A 20,606-nucleotide genomic window follows, 5' to 3' on the forward strand; every position below is an offset into this window, starting at 1 on the left:
ACTCAAAAAAAAAAAAGCAAACTTAGCTGCTGCATCCATGTTGTCGGGTTTTTTTTTTTTTTGGTGGTAGCATTTTTATTTAATCTCGCTTATGTTTTCAAACATGCTAGCTGGTGCAGCATATGGATGTAACAGAGGAAGTGTAATAATGTAATAATATTTCACAAGTAGAGTAGTAATTTGTTATAAATCGTAATCAGTGTGTCAATTGGAGGGGCTGGTTATAGGGATACCCTAGCATGTGTTATTTTCGTGCAGAGATGTCCTATCTATGCGGTAACCCATAGCCAGTTAAGTGCAGAATATGCATTAGCCGGCTCCACAAAACTGCATATTCAGAGCTGAAGCACAAACATATCCCGCTGTTGAATATCTGGATTTAACCACCGGCGGCAGTCAGCAAAACGCTGATCACTACCAGCTGAATATTATCCCTTAGGTTTTCCAGTCATAGATTATAAGATGTTGAATAGTCCCAAGAATAGAAAGAACCTGGAAATATAAAAATGTGGGGTATTTTTTGTCTTGTTTTGAAATGACTAGTGAAAAAATTGAAGTTGGAAGAAATTTTAGGAAAAGAGAAAGGGGGGGGGGGGCATTTTCGATATGACGTCTATGTCCGATTTTGGACGTTTTGCAAAAAAACATCCAAAATCTGAATAGGAGAGAAGGTCATTTTTAAAGAAGAAAACTGTCTGTTCTTTTTTAAAATACTATTTTGAACAAGGTTTTGTCATGAACGTTTTGTTTTTTTTAGTCCATTAAAAAAAAAAAAAGACCAAGTGCAAAAGGCACAAAATCAAGCCATTGGGATATAGGAGGAGCCAGCATTTTTAGTACACTGGTTCCCCACACATCACAGGAAAGCAATGGGCCAACCTATGGGGCACTGCAGTGGACTTCATAAAATGCTCCCAGGTACACATCTCACCATTGCTCCCTTATCTTGTCTGCTGAACCCCCCAAAACCCACTACCCCCAACTGTACACCACTACCATAGCCCTTATGGTAGGGTGAAGGAGCGGGTACAGTGGCTTTCTGGTGGGCTCACATTTTCCTCCATAAGTGTAACAGGTAGGGGGAGGTATGGGCCTGGGTTCACCTACTACTACTACTATTTAGCATTTCTATAGCGCTACAAGGCGTACGCAGCGCTGCACAAACATAGAAGAAAGACAGTCCCTGCTCAAAAAGCTTACAATCTAATAGACAAAAAATAAAGTAAGCAAATCAAATCAATTAATGTGTACAGGAAGGAGGAGAGGAGGGTAGGTGGAGGCGAGTGGTTATAAGTGGTTACGAGTCAAAAGCACATGTCTTCAATACACTGTACCCACCACTACTCCAGGGACCTACATGCTGCTATAATGGACTTGAGTATAACATCTGAGGCTGGCATAGAGGCTGGCAAGTAATGCTTTTAATCACATTTTTTGGGGGGTGGCGGTGTGGGAGGGGGTTAGTGACCACTGGAGGAATAAGGGGAGGTAATCTCTGATTCCCTTTTTGTGGTCATCTGGTCATTTAGGGTACCTTTTTGTGCCTTATTCGTTCCAAAATCAAGCCTAGCTCAAAGTGTTTTAGTTTTAGTCTTGGTTTTGTTTTGTTCCATTACAGCTGAAAAACGTCAAGGTGTTAGAAATGCCAGCCCTTAACATTGCCCTGACACATTCCTTTGTGATTTGAATGCACTTCTGATGGACTTCGTAGAAAAATGTCTAAAACCTGGTATTGAAAATACCAATTTGGATGTTTATGTAACATTTTTCTCTTTTGAAAATAGAGCTCCAGAGTGTGTGGGAAAGCAGTTTTAGTGGTGGTGGTGGTTGGGCAGGGAAAGCAGGAAAGTATGGTGGGAGATGTGCTTTCATGTCAGTGAATGAGAATGTTAAATATAACTTTGCTTTTCTTTATCTCTCTTCCTTTTTTTTTTTCTTGGATCTGTTTAAATTTCATGCAATTGTATATTTCCTAAAACTTTTAAGCAGTGCTTCCAAAACCCACAGCAGCTGCCCCAGTCTTAGTTTCACAGTGAAATAAACATTCAGAGCTTTGAAGACGTTTCTTACGTAGATTTAAGTATTGTCAATAAATCATCCTCCAATACATTTATCTTTGTCTCATTAAAAATGGCTTGAAGTCTTTTCCTGTTGCCAAAACCACACCAAGGCATGAGCAACCCCTTAATGAGACTTTGAGATAGATGTTTAATATTTTGAACACTGATTCCCACGAGTTCTGTTTTGTTAACATGTGAAAATCTAGTCTATCAGTTTGAATGGCTGTTTCCAAGAATTATGAGAATAACCCCACCTATTTGTTCAGAATTTAAAAATAAATGGCACCCCAACAGCTGCGGCTTGTAACTGATTGCAGTATTATTGGATGAGAATCCTTTGCTTTCTGTCTTACTGCTTTTGTAAAATAATTCGAAATGCTCCTTAGGAGAAACAGAAACATAGAAAAATGAAGGCTGATAAAGACCATATGGCCTATCCAATCTATCTATCTATCCATACCATCTACTGTACCTTCCTCTCCATTAGAAATCCTATGCACTTCTCTCAAGCTTTCTTGAATTCAGATACAGTCTTCCGACTTTCTATCCTGCCCGTCAAGCAAATGTCTTCATCGCCACCACCTCCACTGAGAGGCTGTTCTACACATTCACTACCCATTCCATGAAGAAGTATTTCCTTAGGTTACTCCTGAGTCTGTCCTCTCTCACCTTTATTCTATGCCAGTGGCGTCGCGAGGGCAGCTGACACCCGGGGCGGGTCACCGCTGTGCACCCCCCCCCCCGGGTGCAGCGCAGCACACCCTCCCCCCTCCAGAGCGCAACCACCCCCGAGAACATACCTGGAAGGCGGTGGGGGGCAGGCGGGAGAGCCAATCCACCGAATGCAAACCGCTGGGGGGTGTCGGCGCCTCGCTGGTTCCCCCAGCGGCGTGCACCCGGGGCGGACCGCCCCACCGCCCCCCCCTTCCTACGCCACTGTTCTATGCCCCCCGTCATTGCAGATTTTTTTTCAGTTGAAAGAAACTTGCTTCCTGTGCATTTATGCCACAGAGGTATATAAATGTCTCTATTATATCTCCCCTCTCGCCCTTCTTCTAAAGTATGCAAACTGCAATGATTCTACTTTATTTGGATTTTGCTCACATCTTTTTCAGTAGTAGCTCAAGGTGAGTTACATTCAGGTACACTGGATATTTCTCTGTCCCAGGAGGGCTCACAATCTAAGTTTGTACCTGAGGCAATGGAGGGTTAAGTGACTTGCCCAAGATCACAAGGAGCAGCAGCAGAATTTGAACTGGCCACCTCTGGATTTCAAGACTGGTCCTCTAATCACTAAGCCACTCCTCCACTCAAATCCCCTTCAGTAGGTTAGCCATTCTGCAACTGAAGACACTTCTTCCCTTCTTTGATAGATGGACACCATCTTTGCCCATCAGCTCTTGGAAAATCATCCCATGTTCCAGGAAACCAAAATGCTCACAATGACACCTTCCACGTAACTACACATTCATCTCCAGGATGCGAGCTACTCTGCCTTGACCTTTATCCTTGACAAGGAGGATTCATGAAAACACCACCTCTGTGCCTATCTGCTTCACTCTGTCTCCCAGAGCCATTAAGTCATTTTTGATATGCTTGGAGGGGTAGCTAGTAGTATTATTTGTGCCAACATGGATGAACAGCATCAGAAAATAGCCAGTAGGCTTGATTAATCTTGGTAAATTCTCCATAACATATTTAATCTTGGCACCAGAAGCGGAGCCAGGTTGACGATGCGGGGGGAGCGAGAGCGGACTTCCGCCAGCGCTGGCGCACATTTTCAATGCAACACATTGAGAAAAAAATAGGCGCCGGAGCTGGCAGAACTCCATTTGGGGGAGCAGCCCCCCCGGCTATGCCACTGCTTGGCACCTGACAGACAGCAGACTTCCTGGGACATTCACATCAGGTCAGCAGATGGACGCCTCTTTACCCTTTCAGAAGGTAATCAACAACCACCATTATCCTTCGCTTCCTAATGGTCGCTGATCTATCAGTGTTGAGGATTTTGTGCGTTGGTTCCTTCTGTTCTTACTTCCACACACTTCTCTCTTCTTTTTCTGCTACCCCAGAGCAATCTGAGCAGCAGTTTGCTTAACTTGAGCACTTAAATAATGAAGGTGCAGGGAAAACACTGCAAAGATGTTTAGAATCAACACAGTTCTGTGAAGCAGATGAAATAGTTTCAAAACAACTGCAGCACTTTGTTACACCAGGAAAAATGTATTTCTAAGGCAGTATTGCTGCAAATATAGAGTATTAGAACACAGGAAGTGAAAGCACACATACTTTGTCAAGACTAGAAAGTTGTAAGAGCTAGTTTAATTAAGATCTTTTTTTGTCTACTAACATGACCTTAAATTGGTGAATTTGACAGTGGTAACTGTTTTCAATATTTCATGTTGCAAAGGCTATGGAATTCAATATTTTGCAGTTTCCATGGCTTTTGCAACATGATAAATACTGCAATTTAATGATCACGGTGTTTAGATATTTTCCTGGTTTTTTTTTTCTGAAAAGAATATAACACAGTGAGTTATTTTCATATTAAGGTGCATGGTATGGTAATATGTAGTCACATTGTACTGAACTGTCATCACTCGACTTTAGCATTCAATTACCGGATAAAAAAACCTCTTGCAAACAGATTTGAGTAATGTAGCCTTTAAGCAACAAGCATTTCTGGACACATTATTTTATTTTATTTACAAGCAGCTAATGGCTTCCATAAATGGAGAAGTCAAGGGCCATTGAACTCCCAATGCCCTTCCCTTGTACTACCATTGTCTTTCAAGATGACTCTGGCTGACAAGTCATGCCAGATCACTGACGTGCAATCTTTTATTTCATTCTTGGAACCATTTTGAACTCATTTCTCTCCTATTACAGCTGGACTAGAAGGTGAAGCCCAGTACCTTTTTAATTTAGAAAATTAGCACTTATGAGACATACAGTATTTAAAGCCATTTCATGATACCTTTACAATAGACATTTCTAGTGGTTGCATTTTTCAAATGAGAATTTTCTAAGGAATATTTCATTTACTCAGGTCTCCCTTATTTTGCTTCTCCATCATAGCAGCATCAGCATGCATGTAGTAAACTCAAGCTCACAAACAAGTAGGCCACTCCCATCTTTTTTTTCCATTGTGGCGTTTGGAATATAGCACCATAACTTGAACAGTGCGCTAATAAATTGAAAGCTTGACTCATGCACAAAACACCCTGAAGTCAGGTATGTGGAAATCCAGTGGCATACCTAATGTATTTGACACCCAGGGCTAATTTTTTAACACTCCCCTCCTCTATATGAAAAAAATTATTTTTAGTAATAATCCACGAGTCACACAACAAAGGGATACCTAGGAAAAGGCAGCATCTTAAACATGCACTAGAACATCAGTACACCCATTGTAAAACTAAACAAGCCAGATTAGTAAAGATGATCCTGCCAACAGAAAGCCATGTCTTTTTCACAAACAGAGAACACAGATACATCCTCACCCAATATAGAATAAGTAACCACAAAATAAATAGAAATATGTAGACCAAAATTAAACTGAACCCCCAATAAGCCAGTTTCTGGACTTCTCAATATTCTTTCTCAATCTCCCCATATGTGTGTATATCTATACATTGTAGATTGAGAAAGACAGTTAAGAACCTGCCTGCATGCCTTGCAGGAAACCCTCCAAAAAGGAATGGGCAAGTAAGAATGAATTTAGTCAAAGAATAATTAGAATTTCTGTGTTCTCTTAGCAATTATAACTTTGCTGTTTTGCCATACTTCTTATGAAGATGTGACTAGACCTGGGGTTTGCCTCACGCAGAGAATATTCCTTCATGATCCTGAAATTAAGAGGATGCTTTGTGCAAGACCCAGCATGGATTTCCCAGACTTTGTCAGGCAGCAGCACTGAAATATTCTCCCCTCATGTATAATTACAGAGAGCTTGGGAGAGGAGTAGAGCTATTTCTACCATTCCAGGGATGCCTGTCAGAACAAACCATTAAATTGTTTCTGCTCTCAAGAATGAGTTCTTCATTTTCCAAACAACCTCTCCCCTTACATTTTCTGTTGTAACCTTAACCACAGTGTGTTAACACATGGGTTATATTATTGAAATGTATATGTTATTGTACGCCCTGCTTTCATTCATCTAAATGTTCTGAGCTTTTAAATGAATGGTGGGATAGGTCAAGGTCTGTAGCTGCAAACCTTCATTTTTCCCTGTAAGTTTGGAACAGTAGAGGAAGATAAAGCACATATACCTGGTACACATCTTCATGTTCTTTTCTCTCCTTCTCTCTCTTTTTTCTGTCGTTCTGTTTTTATTTAGATGCCAAGATGGGCCGATACCATATACATTGGTTTCCGGAATTCTGTGCACACAATGAAACAAAAGGACCTGAGAAAACCATGACTAATGTAAGTTGAGAAGTAGTGTTATAGACAATTCTAGAATCCATTTCCTATTAGAAAATATTCATTAAGGGACAAATGTTTTAAAAAATTTATCTAGGTACTAGCACTTGCTACCCAATAAATGTCACTGACACAGATATTCAGTGGCACTGACAGCCAAATTCTATAAATGGTGCCTTAAAAATTGATGCCAAAAAACCACATGGTGTAAAGTTAGGCGTAGTTTATAGAATATGCTCGCACACTGTTCTTGCAATTAAAATTTAGGTGTACCATTTAGGCCACTTAAAACCAGGTCTAAATACCTGCACCTAAGTTAGGTACAGATCCGGTATTCCACAATAGTGCACATTTTTTTGAAACGCCCACAACCCACCCATTCCATGCCCATGGTCACAACCCCTGTCTGACTGCACTGCATTGTAGAATTTGCCTAGAAAGTTGTGCACATACATTCTAATTAAAGCCCATTAGTGTCGCTATCTTCCCAGGTACTGTCTAAACAGTACCTGGGAAGATCAGAACATATAATTGTTCATAAAGCCTCAGCAAAGAGATCTGTCTCCCTCTTCTTCCAGGCTAAGACAGAAGCAACAGCCAGCCTCTGCTGGGTAAGCTTTAAAACTCCAGGCCAATCAGAGTCCAGAACAGTTAAGTTTCAAATAAAAACTGGTTACATCACTGCAAGGCACTTTCTGTTATCTATGTACCAAATAAAAGAAAGAGAAATCAGTCCTCTGTAACAGCTTTAAGCATAAACATGCACCATCTGCTGGCCAAACAGTAGAAATACACTTCATACATATTTAAGACAGGAAAGTATCCAATACATTTTACAGGTTTAAAATACACTGTTTCTTCACATGTATAAAAAACTTGTCAGACACCAACAGGACTGAAATCTGCACTTTTCTGTCCTCTCTAAACTATGTACATCAACACACAGTAAGGGTCACTCACTAGATCTGGTCACCTTCAGATCTAGTTGGTCACCCTTGGTGATGGAAATACAAACCCAACTATTAGACTATCAGATGTCTGCTGGGAAGAATCACTATGGTCCAACCATTACAGATGCTATTTTACAATCAACTGGAACCACTTCAAGAAAAACTCCAACCTACAACAACACCTGGGTTCTATTCTCCAGAAGAAGAATAGAACCCAACACCTTCTGGAATGAGAAAAAAAAGAAGTGAAACTGTACCATACTCAATCACACCAGAAGACTCAGAACACTTGATCTCCCTAAAGAAAACATGTCTCATCTTTTCCATCTATGCCATTGAACCTGAAAACTGCTATTCTCTTTACTAACTGTAAGCCACATTGAACCTACCACTAGGAAGGAAAATGTGGGGTACAAATGCAATCAATCAATAAACAAACTAGATCTAGGAGACAAGAAACTGAGGAGTGGCCTAATGGTTAGTGCAGAAGGCTTTGATCCTAGCAACCTGGGTTTGATTCCCACTGCACCTCCATGTGACATTGGACAAGTCACGTAACCCTCCATTGCCCCAGGTACCAAAAACTTAGATTGTGAGCCCTCTAGGGACAGCAAAAGTACATGTATATAATGTGTACAGTGCTGTGTACATCTAGTAGTGCTATAAAAATGAGTAATAGTGGTAAAAATTTAGTAGTGGTAAAATCACCAAATTCTTCATTTTCTCCTCATCTAAGGACAAGAAAAGACTAGCATTCTTCAACAAGTCCCTTGCCATTCAAGCTGCCAGTTTCTGGAAAAACATTGCTGGAATGTATCTGAAAAAAGAAAAGAAACTTCCTTATTTAAGAACTATGTACTGTAGTTAGAATTCTGCATATGTCCAAAGCAACCATTGTAATTCTCAGAAGAATGTTCTAATCTATATAGCGCTACAAAAAGCTTGTAAACTGCTTAGAACTGAAGATGTGCTAGCGGGATATAAGACCAAATGTAATGTATACCATTTATTATTATTTTTAAATTTTTTGAAGTCTTTATTAAGCATTGAAAAGACAATACAACAGCAGGTAAAACATAGAAGTAAATGCAAAATGCCATTCAAAATAAACCCAACCAGTGTACCCTAGAGCATAAACTCTACCTCACTATAAGAACATACAAAAGCAATCTCAATGCAGCTATGGTTACAAACTATAACCTCAATTTTTTGAAGCTTTTGGTGAAATACCCTCATACCCCACCCCCATGACCACAACTAACCCTCCCACCGAAACCAACCCCCTCCCCCCAACACATGTCACTTCCCCTCCCCCCCCCCTCACACCCATCTTAATAAGAGCAATGTTTCAGGAAGGGCTGCCATATTGCCTCCCACTTCGCCAAAGTACAACAATGCACAGCCCGGAGTCTCTCCATTTCACAAATGAACCACAATTTGTTTAACCATCTCACCAAAGGAGGGACGGTTGGAGATTTCCCCCAACTCTCACCGCAGACATAGCTTGTCTAGTCAACAACACCTGAGTTGGGGAGTAAGACCAGAGTCTAGATTTTCGCCCAAGATTTTTTCACACAGTCAGCGCACTATAGCGGGGACATCTTCCATATTGCCATTCTCCGGGATCCCACGGAACCGGAGATTTGTATTGAAGCTCTTCAGTTTGCTCCAACAACTGGGAAAATCAAGAGTCCAACACTGCAGCTCGCTCAGCCTGCTCATCAGCCCGCTCCTTCAAGGCCTCCACCCGGCCACCTAGCTCCCGCAGACCGAGACTAATGGCATCCATGTGCTCCAGGATTTCAACCTTAGAGGCCTTAATATCAGCACGGATCTCCTCCAGACATTTGGCTAGTTCCTTCGGGAAGCCTTTCTTGGGGAGAAGGAGACACGGGTCCACATGGGAGAAAGCAGAATCCGACTCAGACGATCGACTCGGAGCAGGAGACGCATGGCGCGATAGGCCCTTAGCCAGCTGTCTCACCGAATGGCGCTCACCCTCCCTGTGCTGCGATGCAGAAAGTTTGCTCATGGCAACCTCGGACTCAACAAGACCTTTCCATGGTAAGCAGTGATGAATATAGAAGTGGATGCCGGTGGACGAAGCAAATAGAGGCAGGGAAGTGCAGGAGCTAAAATCTCAGGCGTCCATTCAGCCCCATGACGTCCACCATTTACTCTTTTTAACCTAGCTAAAGGTACGCATTATGGAAACCAGTGTATGCTTCAAGTGGGGCACAGAATGACAGTTTTCCACTAAGATATTTTGCTTGGATAAATAGATTTGAAAATTGTTTTCACTGCATAAATAAAATATAAAAAGAAGACTTTGGGGATAATCTTATAACGAGGTGTCTAGGTTAATAAAGCAAGAGGATACCTATTGTAAACCTATAAAATACTAGAATAAATCTGGCAAAAAAATCGCACCTAGATTTAAGGTGGGTATATTATGCCTACTTGAGAGTAGATGTAAATGCACAAGTGTTGCTCGATTGCATGTATTTTATAAAATATTTGTATTACTCCACCCACACTCCACCTAAACTTCGCCCATGAGCACAGCTACTGTACATGCATGTGCTAGCTTGTGTACTGTTCGATGCAGCATAATTTTATAGTGAACTGTTTTATGTGCAAAAATGACTTACACAATTACTCTCTCTAAGTATAAATTGAAAGTCTGTATTAGGACTATGCCCTTCCATTTATATTTGAAAAAATATGTCCTTTTGTTTTGTTAGTTGTTCTAGCCAAAGAAATATACATAGCTTTTATCCAAGAGCCATGTTATCCAGCTGGGCATGTTATCCAAGCCAGTAGTACGGAAGTAAGATAAAACATTCTGTCAAAGTCCTAGTCTGAGTATCCAGCTGAATATGGCTTCCAACTCGGTGTACTCCAGTGAATAAATATGGCCATCAAAAACGCATCATCTCATGCCAGCTTCTCCACTTTATCTAACTAAACATACAATATAAACACATCTTATAATTCAGACTATGGAAACAATTAGAAAAAAAAAATCTTAGACTCCTAATTCACTCCAGCCATATTCTCGTAACACAGAACTTGAGAAGGAAGAACAGGATGAGCTAGCCAAAAATAAATTTAGTTAAAAGAAAGATGGGAAAGTTGTTGGATAGAAATAATAAGGTGTTAAGGTTGCAGCAGTTTAAAGAGGAAAATATTCAGAGCTACTCAGGTCTTTTACTGAAAGCTCACATGTGGTAATTCTGCGTTGATTTGAATGCGTTAACTACAATGGTTAGCGTTCGTTAGTAAAAGGCCCACATAATGACAGCAAACATAAAAACATCCTGGTTGTGAAAAAACAGCACCGACCAGACTATCAGCTGCCCCACCAAGACTGTGCACAACCTCTCATGAAAATGCACTAAATAAATTAAAGGACCTTTAACTGCTTCTTGAAAGAGGCTGAATCTAATGAAACCCAAAAGTCCATAAGCAATTGATTCCACTCTCCTGGCCTTTCCATTGAAGAAGAGTAAGCTTGTGTTTCAGCGAAATGTGTCTTCTGATTAGCAAGTTTATTCAGAAGACACATTTCGCTGAAACACAAGCAGAACTTATAAATCTTTTTGTGCTCTCTGTCTATCTGAACAGAAACCACAAGAAGATTTATAAGTTCTCAGTATAGAGTTCAAATAGAACGGGCCTCACTATGAGTGTTATGCTGCACCTTAGAGGTGCCAGTCAAAAAACCTAGCAGTAGTGTGCCGCTCCATTTACAGAGGTTTCATTTGGGATAGTGGAAGCCCTAGTAGCAAAAAATTACAATAATCCATTTAGATAAAACCAGGCTCTGAAGAATTGTTCTAAAGTCATCAAACACTAGCATAGATTTCAGCTTTGCTATTGACCAGATTCTAAAATAGAACATGACTAATAAGAGTCTTTAGAGTTGGACAATGGTCCAGCATAAAGCCCAAGATGTGAGTAGTGATAGCCCATCCACTAAGTAGACAAAGCAGTCGCTTTGGGAAGCACAGTTTAGGGGGTGGCACCATCACTGGGTCTCCAGCATCTCTGTATCCTTCTCCCCCCCCCCCCCCCGCCACATGTAGTCTCTAGCATCCTTCTCCTTCCTTTCCTCTCTCCTTTCACCCCGTGGTATTCAGGCCTTACATCCCTTCCAGTAGAAGATGAATCAGGGCCGGCATGAGGTCTTGAGAAATTGAGCATGCTCAGGGCCTGACAACTCCTGTCCTTTCTGAAATACGAAGTTCGGAGGGGGCAGTTGCTGGTAGGCCTTGAGCTGTGGAAATTCTCTTGGACCCACTTCTTCTATAGCTGCTGACTGCTGTGTTGCCACTCCAGAGGAAGGGTAAGGGGGAAGATGGAGGGAGGAAAGGAAGGAATGAAAGAGATGCTGGAGACCAATGGGGTAGAGTGGGGTAGGAAAGGGAAAGAGAGAGATGCTAGGCACTATGGAGCAAGCCTTTTGCTGTGAACCACCCCTTGGGGGAGAGCATGGCTGAAGGTTTGCCTAGGGTGTCAGAATCCACTCAAAATGTAATCATTTTAATAACTGGAGTGGAGGAGTGGCCTAGTGGTTAGGGTGGTGGACTTTGGTCCTGGGGAACTGAGGGACTGAGTTCAATCCCCACTTCAGGCACAGGCAGCTCCTTGTGACTCTGGGCAAGTCACTTAACCCTCCATTGCCCCATGTAAGCCGCATTGAGCCTGCCATGAGTGGGAAAGCGCGGGGTACAAATGTAACAAAAAAAAACTGTCAGCTGTAAATATAATCACCTTACTCATCATTCACATCTAGATCATCTATAGATAACATTGAAAGCACAGGTCCTGGGATACTCACTGTTTACCTTACTCCATTGAGAAAACTGCCCATTTATTCCTGCTTTCTATCTTTTAGCCAGTTCACAATTCAAAATAGGTCATTGCCTTCTATCGCTTGACTTTTATTTTCAGGTTAGTCTGGCCTCTGTGGTGAATAAATTAATAGAAACACTGCTAAAAAAAAAGAGGATAGGGCAGTTTCTACAATCTGATGGATTACAGGATCTGAGGCAGCAAGGTGCATTTACTTTCATTTGTGAATTTAAAAACATGTAAAGTACGTGCAAAGCATGCTAGCGATACTGTTCACAATAAAATGTGCTGTGCTACAATGTAGAGGATCAGGGATTCTATTCCTGGGTCAGGCCATCTGCACTCTTGGCTAGGCAGGGCTAGGGATACTGCAGAGAAGATGGGGTCATTTTCCTAAAGGGCATTAAGCTCTTAATGCACACTTAGCACACACTAACAGGCTACCACAGAACATGTTAAAGTGTTTTATGGTATTTTGCCTGTTTGTGGTTTATGGTTTATTGGTACTTGATAAACCACTATACCTCACTGGTAGATCACAGCGGTTTACAAAACAAAATAATATAAAAACACGAAAAGTTAGAAAAGAAGTCAGAAAAGAACTACAACATTTTTGGCAGAAAAGGTGAACAATCAAGCCAGTTCATACAGCCTTGAGCAGAGAAGGAGAGGGAAACAGTAAGGAGAGAAGGAATGGGAAAGGAAAATAAACTACAGAGTAGGGCAACACTAACCTGCATGTTACCGATTTTTTAAAAATATTTTTTGGAGTTGGTGCAGGCACTCCACATTATTTAGCTAGTGCATTCTGATCAGCCTGTAGTAATTGGATAATGCAGTGTTCACGCAGAAGTAATTAGGACTAGATTCTATATATCACGCCTAAAGAATTGGCCCGAAACGAAATGCACCTAGGCATAGCCTATAAAGTACTTTATAAAATAAGCCTGAATTTCTGCACAGTTTATAGAATATGCTGAGCACTCATCCATGTGACTAAATTTAGTCATGGGCAGTTACGCCAAGTAAAACTTGGTGTAAATGCCGATGCCTAAATTACGCATGGACTGGGTGTATTCTATAACCACACACATAGATTTAGAAATGCCTACGACCCGCCCATTCCATGCCCCCTTTTCAACTATGCGACTTAGAACTTACACGCATCATATTATTGAATACACGTAGCCAGTTCTGCACATAAATTGTAATTAATGTCAATTAATGTCAATAATTGATTAAGTGTCAATTATGATCACTAATTGGCTTGTTAACTAAGTTGTGCATGCAAATCCTCAATATGACTGGGGTAAATGCCTCCTAAAGAAGAGGTGGTAAGTGCTGTCATGTTAATTCTTTGTAGGTACTGCACACTAATGGGAACGTTAGCGCATACCCTACAATTAACACACCAGAAAAAGCCCTATAAAATATTGCATTCAATCTGGGTTTGGCATGCAGAAAAGTCCTGTGTTAAACTGCACTAAACCTAGATTTGACTGCAGTTTAGTAAATCTGCCCTGGTGTCATCACTGACCCTGGAAGGAAGGCATAGGCATCATGCAATGGAAAGCTATAGTTGAAGGTTTAAGATGCTAGATTCAAGCCCTGGATTGTGTGTGTGAGTGATCCAAAGGAGCAGGAGGAAAGAGTGCTTTCATAGAAAATTAATTTCTGAAAATAAAAAGGGTTTTTTTTTCATATGATTCTAGGAAAATTACATAATTCTTCAGGACCTGATGTTTTCATGCAAATATAAAGTGACCGTCCAGTCATCAAGAGCCAAAGGCCACTTAAAAACTGAAAGTATATTCTTTACTACTCCACCATGCTCAAGTCTTAAGGAAAAAAAGCACAAACACATCAGCTGTGCCATGGAAGGAGGTAAGTCAGAGTCTACAGAACCAATCAATTTAGTCCAGGTATTGGGAATCATCCTAATAATGATAATTGAGTGAATTCTGCACTTCATTAAAAATCTCAAAGATGTATATTTTTAGTAAGATAGCTATTATAGCCAGCTAAGAGGGGTATCATGTTACAAGAATGTTAATCTTCCTAATTTATCTAGAGTTCAAACAGTTTTGATTGACATCCCAGTAGATGTGGATGACAGATTCTCAGTCTTGGCAAAAGGCCATCCTTAATTTATGACTCAGAAGTCACTTTTGATATTTTTCAAAAGAGGCTGAGAAGCAGGTATATGGTCTAGTTGCTAGCATTTTGCCTAAATTGAGCTGCTTAGCTATGAGGATGCTGGCACTGTATATTGCCGACACTTGCATAACCCTGAGCTCCTCCACAAGGCTGCCCCCAGTGCCACCCCTAATCTGTCCACCTTTTGGTTGGGCTGTCTATGGGGATGTTCAGCAGCACTCTCTGGTTAAGTGCCATTGAACATCCCTACTTAGTCAGCGAGAAGTGATTTAAGTGGGCAGAAGAGGCTCCTGCCCACTTAAATCACTGAAAATTGACTGGAAAAAGACTTGAAGGAAAGCAACCAAAGCAGTATGGGGTCTCACCAGAAGAAGTATGAGGAGACTTGAAGAGCCACCATTTTCAATAATATTTTTTATTTCAGATTTTGATTGAAGGTATATGTTTAGACTATGCAATTTGGCATAAACTGTTGTTTTTTTTCCCTTTATGTTACCTGCCTTGAAACCTAGAGGATTTGGTAGGTTTTAAATTTGTGGAATAGAATTTATTTGAATATGTATACCCTGGAGGACAGGAGGGATAGGACAGTATGGGTTTAAAAAACGTTTGGACAAATTCCTGGAGGTAAAGTCCATAGTCTGCTATTGAGACAGACATGGGAAGCAACTGCTTGCCTGCCCTGGGATTTGTAGTATGGAGTGTTGCCACAATTTGGGTTTCTGCCAGGTACTTGTGGCCTGGCTTGGCCACTGTTTGGAAAACAAGATACTGGGCTAGATGGACTATTAGTCTGACCCAGTATGGCTATTCTTTTATGTTCTTATGATTTGTGGCTGGCTGCAAGAGCTCACAAACACAGTCAAAGGAAAACCTTTATTGGTGAACAAGTACTCAAAGCAAGCCAGTCTTTTCCTCTTACAGACTCACTTCCAACCTTGGGCAACAACCACATTAACATTTACTTCCTTCTTTCTTAACAGTTCTATCTTCTTCAGTACAGTTTCGGTTACTCATATATAAATTCAGACCTGGCTCCAACTAGTACATTCAGTTCCTGGTTCTTCACAAATAAAGGCACTCCTTTGCCTCTGCGGTGTTCCTTCTCATGCAATCCCTTGGCTTCTACAGGGTGCAAACCTGTGAGGCCACTCCTTACTTCCCTGGGACTCCTCCACAGGTACTGCAGCCCTGCCAATACCATAGGGAGGATTCCTTCACTCGAAGCCTTACTCCAGGAGATCTCTGCATTTAGTATCTCTCTCCTGGAGGCCTCTTGCCTTATTGTCTCTCTGATCCAGCATACTCCAGGGTATTTAACCACCTTCTGGCCTGAGCCCCACTCCTCTGACTCAGTCTCTGACATGGCAGGTTAGCACCACCAACTGTAAGGTGAATGAACTGCAACCTCAGCGAGGGAGTCTTCTTAGGGACATCTTCCACTATATCACTTACTCCCTCACAGGGAGATATGATACAACTAAGACACAGGAATATTTTCAAAGCACTTAAAACTTACAAAGTTACATGGTAACCTATGGAACATCATTAAGTCTAAGTGCTTTGAAAGCAAGCCCTCTAAGAAAAGTAGTAGTTTTTGGTTATTGTAATGTTTTTTTATTTTTGTATTTTAAGCTTTGTTTGATTTTTTTTTGTAAACCTCTTAGTTGCAGGTGGTATGAAAATTTGGAAAATAAATAAATACTTGAAATATATACACGAATAAACAAACTTTTTTTTTCCAAAAATGGAGATTCTATAGAACTACAGAACATGAAATGAAGCTGCAAGAGGGGAAACTGAAAAACAATATCAGGAAACACTTTCATGGAGAAGAGTGGTGGATGCTTAGAACGCTCTTCTGCAGGTGGTGGGGATGGAAATGTTGATAGAATTTAAAAAAACTATGGCATATACACAGATGACACCTATATAATACAAACATAGAGTATATCCATCTACAGTAAACAGAAAAATGTGAGGGGGGGGGGGGACCAGCACAGAGCAGCAAGTACTACCCTAACAACAAAAGCGGAGGGTAAATTGCATGGAGCAGGAAGCTCAATCTTGGCCACTGTTCTAGGCAGACTGGATGGACTATGCTGGTCATTTATTATATTATTAGGTTATTGTGTCAGGTTCTAGGTAAGAGGCTGGATTATTTGCATTTGTTTTTCTATGCATCAGAAATATGATTTTGTTTTTGGATAGATATTACTATAAAAGTCTTTGGCAACAGAAAGCTTTTCATCCCTCTGGTCACCCATCTGGCCTTTTCTGTCTGTGAAAGGCTCTGTTTGCAGGATAAAGTCTTTCTTTCTTAAAATCCATGCTGCACAGTGCACAAGCATAGTTAGAGCTTCAAAGGGCTTTTCTGCATTGTTCAGTCTTAGCATCTGACCTGGTTCAAAGTCGATAGTTATTGCCCTCCCTCTTCATTGGGGCTACATCTGTTGCATTCTAAAACTTAGAATACCTGTCTTGACCCTGCCTTCTCTTCTCTGACCCTCTTCTTTCTTTAGCAGTTTGTAAATCCGATCACAATCACATAGTTAAATCAAGTGGAAAGTTTATAAAGCAATCTTAATAAAATGTGTGTATAAATACGGGCTGAAGAAAATATCTTTTCATATTAATTTAACAGGGTATTATAATACTGTTTTTATATTTTGCCCTTCCACAGTCAAGACCCTTAGAATGAGTGTCCTTGAAGCCATATTCTCGAAATACATGTTTGAGGCTTGGCACATGTTTTAATACTTTTTCTTGGCTGACATCATAAAATAACCAAAGGACAAAAAAATCCATCAAGTTTTTTTTTCCATCTACCTAAGATTTATAGGGGCCTATTTACAGAAATAATTTGGTACCATAGTGCTGCATTTTATTTTACCCAGTAGATATTGTTTCAGACACATGCTATAAAAATTCATAGCTCAGGTATTCCACAGATCCTATTCAGTGTTCTCGTTAAATTGATGTGCAGTGTTTTAAAGACAATGGCAATTGCTGAGGGATTTTGCAGAGAAGCACTCAATAGGTTACACATCTCAGATCCCTTTGATATAGTTGTTGGCGCAGTGTCTAGAGGACTAAGTATAATAGACTCTACCAGGAAAAACATGTTTTATCTCAAAGCTGTATGTTCTATTTCTCTGAATAGCTTGTAAAGTTCTTATCTGTATTTTCACAGTACATGTTCCCTCCAAAGTGCTGGCTAAGCCAGAAAACCTGTCTGCCTCTTTCATCGTTCATGAAGGAAATATTACTGGTCATTTTTCCTGGAAGTTATCCAAGGCAAATCTTCAACATCCCATGACGGGGTTTCAGGTCACCTGGGCAGAGGTTACAACAGAAAGCAGGCAAAACAGTTTACCAAACAGCATCATTTCCCAGTCACAGATACTACCAGCAGTAAGTTATTATCTTTATTGCCAAACATATTACAGTTCTGACATATCTGAGTATGTGAAGTAGCTAGTTTTATTAGTGCTTTTACATTAACCCTCGGATTCTATAAAGGGCGCCAATCCCAATCAGTGTCCAAAATAATTAGTTAATGGGCTCTAACAATTTAATTATTGGAGCTAACAAGCACTAATTATGATTTGGGTACCAATCTGGCTAATGGGTGCCTTAATTGGATCGTGCAGAACTCAAAAGGGGATGTGGCCAGAGGGGCATAGGTGGGCCAAGGGCGTTCACAAAAGATGTGCACCGTGTTACAGAATAGCAGGGATCCATGTCCAATCTGTACGCTAGGATTTATACCAGATTTCAGCTGGCATACGTTCTCACACTCAAAGATGGGTGCTGAATTCAGTACCCAAAGTTGAGCGCCGAATTTGACACTCAACACTATTCTATCAAGGGTGCTCATCCCGAAGCGCCCTATATAGAATAGCTTTGAGTTCTGATTTTTATTGGTTCTGAATTTAAAGCACCATTTATAGAATCTGGCCCTAAATATATTTGAGTTTTTATTACAAATTAATTGTAACCAAAAGTGTGGTCTCTGAAAACTGATGGGGAGACTCAATAATCAACTACAAATACATAAGAGTTTCCCAACATTTTACTCTAGAAACTTTTTTATGGACCATCAGAAGGTGGGTAAATCCAAAATGTGTTTCACAAAGAACTTTCATATACCAACACCAACCACCAGAATCTATATAGCGAACCTAGAGATCCATGCTGAAAATCCAGGCGTATTTTATAACAGCACATGTAACTTAATTGGCTTAACAAGCTAATCAGTCTTGATAACAGCACTTAACAAGCAATAATAAGCAATAATTGGTAATAATTAGAATTTGCATGAACAACTTGCTATGTGTATACTGTAATGAACTGCACCTAAATTCTAATGTGTGCAGTTCAAAAGGGGCATGGCTATGAATGGGAAACTGGGTGTTTTATGTTCGTTCCAAAATTTACACACGTAGATATAGAATATAGCCCATTGAGCGTAAATCTACGTGCAGAGATTTATGTCATGTTTATGTTGATGTAAATGGGGGCATGTAGTTTTAGGCACTGGGATATCTACTAAGTGTATTCTAAATACTGTGCCTAAATCTAGGCGCCACTTATAGAATACGCTTAGACGGAATTGTTTACCGCACAGATTTTTTAGGCACCTTTTATAAAACTGGCCCTCAATTGTCCTCATTGGTCCTTTTTCAAAAAGATTTTTTTGTAAAGTATAATTTGCCTATATCCTTTCACTTCAAACAGTTCCAATGAATTCAAAACTCATCTTACCAAAGTTCATACATTTTGTGTAAGCAAACACTTATCTCAAAGCATGTAAATTCTCTAGTCTGAGGCATGTAACCTCCACAGGAATCTGGTCCGACATAGCGCTATGTTTCGCTTATCCAGCTGCATCAGGGAAATAGGTTTCTTCTCATAGTATTATTTTCGGCACGTCTCTCATAAGGGACAATTCTCCACATGAAAGATGTGCCAAAAATAATACTATGAGAAGAAACCTATTTCCCTGATGCAGCTGGATAAGCAAAATGTAGCGCTGTGTTGGACTGGGTTCCTGTGGAGTTTACATGGCTCAGACTAGAGAACCAACATGCTTTGAGATAAGTGTTTGCTTACAAGAAATTTATGAATTTTGCTAAGATGAGTTTTGAATTGATTGGAATTGTTTGAAGTGAAAGGATATATGCAATTTATATTTTACAAAATAATCTTTTTGAAAAGGATAGATGAGGACAATTGGGGTTGGTATATGAGTGTCCCTTGTGAAACACGGTATGGATTTACCCACTTTCTGATGGTCCATAATAAAGTTTCTAGAGTAAATGTTGGGAAACTCTTATGTATTTGTAGTTGTTTATTGCAAAATAATAATATAAGATTCTCAAAATATCTGGAGAAGGTATCTATATGGTTTCATAGTCAAACATGTAGCATCTTTTTATATATGTTCTCAAAAAAGAAGCATCTACTGTCGAGTATCTGTGGCTGTAAGCATCTGTATGCTGCAAAACATGGCTGAAAAGGAGCAGAGCCACAGGGTAGTGAGAATTCAGGCTCTGCCACCTGAAGATCCAGCAGGAGAGGTGGAGAAAAATTCAATGTTATGGGTATCCTAAGCTCTGTGGCACAAGACATAAATGGAAACAGAACAGTACAAGCAGTGGTGTACCAACAGGGACCAAACCCCCACTGGCATCAAATAAAGAGGAGAAACTGAGGCAGATGAACGTAAATGTGATGATGAGACTCCAACTACTATTGGCATCAAAAGAAGAGGAGAGAGTGTGGTGGCTCAACTGCCAGTGTGCTATTGGGACCCAGCCCCTGCTGATACAGAAGAAGGGAAATGGAATGGGACTTGATATATTGCCTTTCTGTGGTTTTTGCAACTACATTCAAAGTGGTTTACATAGTATATACAGGTACTTATTTGTACCTGGGGCAATGAAGGGTTAAGTGACTTGTCCAGAGTCACAAGGAGCTGTAGTGGGAATTGAACCCAATTCCCAGGATCAAAGTCCGCTGCACTAGGCTACTCCTCCACTCCAGACTACTTCTTCACTCCACTTTCCTGGTGTGGTAACACAAGTAGAAACTGGCATAGGTTCTCAGTCCCTGCCAGTGTTTGGAGCATAGAATGAGGCTGAAGGAGCCGGAA

The 20,606-nt window shown here is 40.5% G+C and overlaps 1 protein-coding gene across 1 annotated transcript in view; it reads left to right on the forward strand.

The window, feature by feature from the left end:
* ANOS1 (anosmin 1) overlaps positions 1-20,606 on the forward strand; it is a 310,410-nt gene that overhangs the window by 282,271 nt on the left and 7,533 nt on the right. Inside the window, exons 10-12 of the mRNA XM_030201628.1 lie at positions 6,400-6,488; positions 14,005-14,176; positions 17,643-17,863. Coding sequence (XP_030057488.1) covers positions 6,400-6,488; positions 14,005-14,176; positions 17,643-17,863 — 482 coding nt within the window. The remainder of the gene's footprint in view (positions 1-6,399; positions 6,489-14,004; positions 14,177-17,642; positions 17,864-20,606) is intronic.

This window comes from Microcaecilia unicolor, chromosome 4, assembly GCF_901765095.1.
Source record: "Microcaecilia unicolor chromosome 4, aMicUni1.1, whole genome shotgun sequence".
In the NCBI taxonomy this organism is placed as follows: Eukaryota; Metazoa; Chordata; class Amphibia; order Gymnophiona; family Siphonopidae; genus Microcaecilia; species Microcaecilia unicolor.